The sequence below is a fragment of the Fundulus heteroclitus genome, unplaced genomic scaffold (genome assembly GCF_011125445.2).
Source record: "Fundulus heteroclitus isolate FHET01 unplaced genomic scaffold, MU-UCD_Fhet_4.1 scaffold_124, whole genome shotgun sequence".
NCBI lineage: Eukaryota > Metazoa > Chordata > Actinopteri > Cyprinodontiformes > Fundulidae > Fundulus > Fundulus heteroclitus.
In genome coordinates this window covers 437,282-444,705 of record NW_023396536.1, presented here as the reverse complement: position 1 = coordinate 444,705, position 7,424 = coordinate 437,282, and the positions used below count along the sequence as shown (strand labels likewise).

Genomic DNA, 7,424 nt, shown 5'->3' with positions numbered 1-7,424 from the left:
AAGTTAAAATTGAGTGAGTAAAATTTTAAATGGGCTTAGACAATCCTCCAAATTTTCTTTCCAAAGTGGTCTTTTGGGGAACAGCAGCAAAAAAAGAATAAAATCATTTGCAGATAACCTCATTCAACTTTTTTTTTCATCCTCCTGATTTAATTAGGATGGACTTCAAAGTCTTCAGAAGAAGAACCAGCCTCTGAGTCTTCAGATACGAGATGCTTCTTCGAATAGATCCGATGCCAATTTAGATTTTCATTTTGTAAGACATCAACAATGAGCTCTGGTCAGTTAGAAACTCATTCAGAACCCCAACTCAAGAGATTACCTTAAACAGTGCTTGCACGTTAGTCTGAGGGCAATCATGTTTCTTTTATTACTTTTTTTCATCGTGTAAGGAAAAAATAATTTTTTGTCCACCCAGAGGACAAAAAAGAAGGGCAACAATTTATCTTTTAAAAAAAATAAGAGATTATTACTGATGCCAATTTTTGAGGAAAGAAAATTGTAATAAACATATAATGTAAATTATACCCATCTATAATTAATAATCTTTCATAAATAATAACATGGGGAGGGCAAAATGTTTTAAAAATATCATCTGACGTATAAGAAGAGGATATTTATAAATTAGTAATAGGACAGTTACATTCAAATAGAGACGTTTGCCAAATGGGGACCAGGGCTGTTTTTATTGGCTTGAGATTGACACTGGGTTTGTTTGAACTAACGTCACTAGTTGGTTTGCCCGGCCTTGTACATGGCTTGAAAATACAGTTTGAATCTGCAGAACCTTTAAAGACTTCTGGTGTCACTATTGAGACTTCATCTGTGAAATGTACTCTGCAGGGTAACTTTGGCTTACCAGCATTCTCAACATATGGGGACTTTGTTATTGGAGGTGTTTCCTTAATTCATTACCAACGTTATGAAGTAATTTATAACTACACCACCGAGCCTGAGTCGACTAGATGCAAAGGAAGGTTAGTTGCGTGTGTAATCTCTTTTTTCTGCAAGCTTTGTTTTGATGTGAGACAAAAACTTTAGTTTCAGAAAATGCTGAAATCTTGGCTCTGTAGTCAGAAATTGTCTTTACAGCCTTATTCATGATTGTTTGAAAAAATGAACAAGTTAAATTGAAGCTTAAGTAGAAGCATTTACTTGAATGTATAAAAGCATTTTTTGCTTTGAACCTCTTAGACTGGCTAGACAAGAAACAGTTTTTTTTGTGCAGATTAGTTCTTTATACTTACACATCGTCCAATGGCAGACTTTTTTTTTCTTTTATGTTTGATTGTTCAAATGTTATCTTTTTCCATTATAGTCCTTTATTCCAGTTTCATGTACACAATTACCTGATTAATTCTGTTCAGCTTTAATGCCCGGGGTCTGCGTTTTACTCGCACAATGATCTTTGCCATTGAGGAGATAAACAACAGCACAGAGCTGCTGCCCGGCATCACACTTGGATATCGGATATTTGATTCATGCGTTTCAGTGCCTGTTTCAGCACATGTTGCATTTCAACTATCAAATGGAGAGGACCCTTTGTTCTACAAAGGCATGGATTGTTCACAGTCTGGTGTAGTAATGGCTGCTGTTGAAGACTCAGGATCCTCTACCTCCATCAGCATATCACGTATCTTAGGATCCTTCAACATTCCATTGGTAAGAGAGTAAAATTATTGTAAGCTGAAGTTTTAAAACATCTGTGCTGATATTCATTTGGATTTGTTTTTCTATTTGTTCTGTATAGGTTAGCAGCTTTGCCACTTGTGCTTGTTTGTCAAATAAGCAGCAGTTCCCAACTTTTTTCAGAACAATTCCCAGTGACCATTACCAAGCTGATGCACTGGCCAAGCTGGTGAAACACTTTGGCTGGACTTGGATAGGTGCTGTCCACTCAGACTCAGATTATGGAAATAATGGCATAGCGTCTTTTCTTGAAGCAGCCCTGAGGGAAGGGGTCTGTGTGGAGTACACTGAATCTTTCTTTAGAACTGATCCAAGAAGAAAGATCCAAAGAATCGCTGAAGTTATCCGTAGGTTTGTAATATTGTTATGTTTTCCTTGGAAATTTGAAACCTGAAGGAACCGTAACATTAGAAAATGTGCTTTTAACGTATAGACACATTTTCTATTATTTAGGTATATTTCAGACAGGCTGGAAACTGGAAACGCAAACCAAAGATGATCAGTGTCATTGTTAATACTTTCTTCTTCAAAATGAGTTGTCTATGTTTAATTGCAAATAAATAAATGAATAAATACATTCCAATGTCTCTTCAGATCAACAGCGAAGGTTGTTGTGGCATTTACAGCTGTTGGTGATATGAGAGTCCTTTTAGAGGAGCTGGCTTTGGACCCTCCTCCACCTCGTCAGTGGATAGCAAGCGAGGCCTGGGCAACTGATTCAGAGCTGATGAGGTTCAGTTTCTGTGCAGGGGCAATCGGAGTAGCCATTCAGCAATCCTTCATTCCAGGGTTGAGAGATTTCCTTCTGGATCTCTCTCCCTCTAAAGTGGCTGCTTCTTCAGTGCTAACTGAGTTCTGGGAGGATGCATTCAATTGCAGCCTCACCACAGGTGAGATAAATGTATCATCAATACAAAGTTGTTTTTTACATTCTTTATAGCATTTTTAACAAATGCTTCAGTCACATATTTACATGGATCAATGTATTTATATTATATGTTTTAATAATGTATGCCATAGATTATTCATCTATGGCATACATTTTTCTAATAATTTCTACTTAAAACAAATTAACTTCTGACTTTTGTTTTATCTAGTCTTCATTAACATAAGATCTGCTCATTAAATATGCTAAAAGATTTTGTGTACATTTTTAGTTCTTTAAAATAATAATGTTGCTTGAGAAATCCATAAAACAATCTACTAGCAGCCATCACAATGAACATGTTTGTATTTTTAAGAATTTGTAAAAAAAAAAAAAAAACAATACTTTTATTATCAAGGGTATTGTTGTTTGTTTGTTTTCCATCGTTGGCTTTATTTGTGAGCAAATTTTTGCTTTTGTTTTTTTGTCTTTTCAAATGTGCTGAGCTATTCTATATGATTACAAAACAATAATGCCCATGAAAAGTTCACCAATTGCTTTTGAAAAAAATTAAAGGGAGTACCTAGGTGATTCGATATTTAAACAGCTGCTAAATTTATCCACGACAAATGCTTTTAATTAATTCATAGAATAAGGTAAATGCTTGCACGGACAAACAAATAAAAAAAATAAGCCTTTGTATGTATTTGTCTTCAGCTAATAATCTAAACAAGAGAGACTGTGATGGAACTGAAGATATTAAAAAGCTTAAAAGCCCATACACTGAAACATCTCAGTTAAGAGTTACTAACATGATGTACAAAGCTGTTTATGCAATAGCACATGCCATTCACAATGCAGTGTGTCAAGAAATAAACGCAACGATTCAATGCAACAAGCATATCAAACTGGAGCCCAAACAGGTCAGTAAATTGATATAGAAACAAATTAATTTGAATATTATTTTAAAAGACTGATTTAGTTTCTGTCTTCATGTCTGTTTTACTTTAAAGGTTTTTAAAGAATTAAAGGACGTAAACTTTTCCAAGAATGGCTACAACGTGTCATTTGATGCTAATGGGGATCCTGTAGCTTTCTATGAGCTGGTCAACTGGCAGAGAGGTGATAGTGGAATTATTGAACTGGCAACAGTCGGGTACTATGATGCATCACTTCCCACGGGCCAGGAGTTTCATATCAACAGAAACTTAACCTGGATGGAAGGTGGCACACAAGTAATAACCCTAAAGACAATAATTGAACAGATAAGAACTTTGCAAACTGTTTTGTCAAAGCTCCTTTCATAAGAATACAAAAATATTTTTGCTGCTGGTTTTCTAACAGGTACCAGTGTCAGTGTGCTCCGAGAGTTGTCTCCCTGGAACTCGTAAAGTGCTGCAAAAAGGAAAGCCCAGCTGCTGCTATGATTGCATACCGTGTCCTGAAGGGGAGATCAGTAATATGACGGGTAAAATCAAATGTGTAAATATAACCATATCCTTAAAAAATGTGTATTAGTAATCATTTGTTTCATGTTATTTATTGTAGATTCTCCTGATTGCCTCCCATGTGGCAAAAAGTTTTGGCCAAATCCAAAAAAAGATGCTTGTCTTCCCAAACCTGTGGAGTTTCTCTCCTTTGAGGAAATCCTGTCAATCATCCTGGCAGCATTGTCTGTTAGTGGGGCCTGTCTGGGTATCATAGTAGCAGTGGTTTTCTTCTATCACAAGACAACTCCAATTGTCAGAGCCAACAACTCTGAGCTGAGTTTCCTGTTACTCTTCTCTCTAATCCTGTGTTTCTTATGTTCATTATCTTTCATTGGAGCACCTTCTGACTGGTCCTGCATGCTGCGACACACAGCATTTGGCATCACCTTTGTTCTATGCATCTCCTGTGTTCTTGTGAAAACTATAGTGGTTTTAATTGCCTTTAAAGCTACACTTCCAGGTAGTAATGCCATGAAATGGTTTGGGCCTCCACAACAAAGAATGACTGTATTGACATTTACATTTATTCAAGTCATTATATGCACTGTGTGGTTAGTTTTGAGTCCTCCCTTCCCAATGGAAAATATAACCACATACAAGGAGAAGATCATCCTAGAATGTGCATTAGGCTCTGCTGTTGGCTTCTGGTCTGTGCTCGGCTACATTGGCTTGCTTGCTGTACTTTGCTTTGTATTAGCTGTTTTAGCTCGGAAACTACCTGATAATTTTAATGAAGCTAAGATGATAACATTTAGTATGTTGATATTCTGTGCTGTCTGGATCACCTTCATCCCAGCATATGTCAGCTCTCCGGGAAAATTTACTGTGGCTGTTGAGATATTTGCCATTCTGGCCTCTAGTTTTGGACTGATACTGTGTATATTTGCTCCAAAGTGTTTCATCCTTTTGTTTCAGCCAGAGAAGAACACCAAGAAATATTTAATGAACAAAAACTAAAACATAAACAACCATATTGCCTTTAACCTAGGGACATTTATTCCAGAAATGTCTGTATTCTCAATTTATAACATATATATGTTTTGGGGCACAGAGTATGTATAATTCTGTTGTTTCCTCCTCATGTATTGTCAGTCTAAGGCACACCTGTGCAATATGTGCAATATAGGTTTTTCTGAATCATGGTGCCTAATCAGCATCTTTATATGGCACACCTGTGACGTGGGATGGATTTGCTAAGTCAGGAAAGGAGAAGGGCTCACTGTCACAGATTAAGACCAATATTTGAGGGAAATGGTGATATCGTGTATGTGGAAAAAGTTTTAGATCTTTGAGTTCATCTCATTAAAAATGGAAGCAAAACCAAAAGTGTTGTTTTTATATTTTTGTTAAGCTGTAACAATATTTACAAAAGAAACTTTTTTTGGCCATGGATAATTTAATGATTAATTACCCTAAAATTGGGAAAAGTAAGTAAAGGAAACAGTCAGTTATATCGAAGCAACATGTACACGTACGCAGATAATACCTGGAGGGAAGAGATTGACTACAATAAAAGATAGTTTGTTGCTGAAGAAAATATAATAATAATTAAAGCAGACATACAAATGTATTGCTGAAGTACAATAATCAAGTTCTGCAGGCCCATTGGATGAATTTTTTTTATTGTATTTTGTGTAAAAACTTTTCAAAATTAACTGTTGTCAGTTATTCTTAGTATAATATGCTTCATAACAATGCAAATGTTAAACAGCTATTATATAGTTATTTCAATCTGAAAAACTCACACAGAAAGAAAAGGCAATTAGAAGAATTTTATTGATACAATATTTTAAGAGTTTGGCGCTCAGACCTCGGCAGGAAAAATTCACGCTGAATTATACTTCAATATGCATAAGCAGGCGTATGAGAATAGGTATATTTCCCCCCGGGTCTGAAACTGGTGGTGGAGTGGAGATAAACAAAGTTTGTTCAGTCCATATGATGATCTGTTTGAGCTAGATGTCCGACTTGATAAACACAGGTTTGCATGAACTGTCCATGATGAGCAAGCATGAAGCGACTGTGGAGAGGAAAAACTCCCCTTTGGGAAGAAACCTCTGGCAGAACCAGGCTCAACATGGCGGTCTTCTGCCGGACCGTTTTTAAGGAGTGACTGGGAATTCCATAAGAGTCCAGGAGGAATCACACTCTGATAGGGACGAGGTTGAAGGAGGACCGTAGGAAAGCCAGGCGGAGCTGTGCTACGATGGTGGAGAAGGGGATGGAGGTGGGTTGAATCCGGTCATCAGAGTCCAAACCACACGCGGCACGCCACTGCTTGCTCGCTGAGCAGAAGGCCGAGACGAGGATGTTGAGTTCTTTTAAGATGAACCCAGGATGCTGATTGGCTTCGAGGCAGAGCAGTTCAAAACCGATTTGCTTGCGTCGGAGGCGGATGAGTCTAAATGATGGAGGTAGGCAATAGAGTTTCTTCAGTCTGAATTTTCGCTTTAGCTCCATTTTTATATGTTCTCATATGAATAGTATTCATGTATATGTAATCCCTTTAGTGTCCACTATAATGCATTAGTCATTACCTGAAAACATCTTCATAGATAGCAAGGTTGTTTTTTTTATACGTAGAATGAGTAACAACCTTTTTGCTGAAACAATCGACGATGGCTAAAACATGGGTGACCCCAAGCATAGCCAGTTTTTCATTTTGGTCCAAATGAATCTTGTGACCCATGTAATCAGCGTGGTATAGTATGGGGTTGAGATTGCAGGCACCCTAAAGGATGTAACTGTTTAAAAAATAAAAATAAAAAATCATTGCTTCATATACATTTCATCAGTTGCAGAGTTTCCAAACATTTGAATGTCTTTTTGTGTCTCTGTCAAAAAATAACATATTTAGGGCAGTTTGTTCTGATTTATCTGTTTATTATAAATAGCTGTATGATTTCAATCTCATTGTTATGATTCTGGCCTGTCTGCCTGTTCTGCTCTCCCTGTGAGCAATCAAGTCCAGCTGCTGCAGTGCAATCAGCAGCATGCCTCTCAGCTGCTCGCAAGCAGTTATAAGTCAGCCTGTGGCAGGCAGACAGGGCCAGATAATTGCAAGCCGACAAGCCAGCAGTATCCAGCACTTCACGTACCTGACCAAGTTTTTGACCACGCCATCGCCTCACGGATTTTCCCTTTTTGCCTAGCCCTCATCGGAATTCTCTGCCTTTTGGACAACGACCCTGTTTCTGCCCCATGACTTCTGCCTCTTGCCAAGTCCCCTGAATATTAAGCCTGAGTTTGGCTTCCAGGACCTCAAGCCTGCTTCTGTGCTCCATGTCACTATCTGTTAAAGGAGCAGTCTGCTCTGCTAAAACTGCCGACCCCTGCTGAAGGAAGGACGCTGAAAAGGTTAGTGGCTTTTTTGACTTCAT

General features: G+C 37.7%; 1 protein-coding gene across 1 annotated transcript; it reads left to right on the top strand.

Moving 5' to 3' along the window:
- The first annotated feature begins 1,349 nt into the window (after positions 1-1,349).
- On the top strand, positions 1,350-5,085 carry LOC118558370 (extracellular calcium-sensing receptor-like). The gene is made up of 7 exons (XM_036128895.1): positions 1,350-1,662; positions 1,751-2,040; positions 2,284-2,579; positions 3,272-3,477; positions 3,568-3,789; positions 3,899-4,022; positions 4,103-5,085. Exons 1-7 carry the CDS (start codon positions 1,402-1,404, stop codon positions 4,999-5,001), a joined length of 2,298 nt encoding a protein of 765 aa, XP_035984788.1. The 5' UTR covers positions 1,350-1,401; the 3' UTR covers positions 5,002-5,085.
- Positions 5,086-7,424: the final 2,339 nt, after the last annotated feature.

Bases quoted from the DNA above. Each gene is read 5' to 3' on its own strand.
- LOC118558370 (XM_036128895.1), top strand. From the start codon at position 1,402: ATGATCTTTGCCATTGAGGAGATAAACAACAGCACAGAGCTGCTGCCC. The intron at 2,580-3,271 runs GTGAGATAAATG...ATTTGTCTTCAG, and splicing joins CAATTGCAGCCTCACCACAG to CTAATAATCTAAACAAGAGA. The intron at 4,023-4,102 runs GTAAAATCAAAT...TATTTATTGTAG, and splicing joins GGAGATCAGTAATATGACGG to ATTCTCCTGATTGCCTCCCA.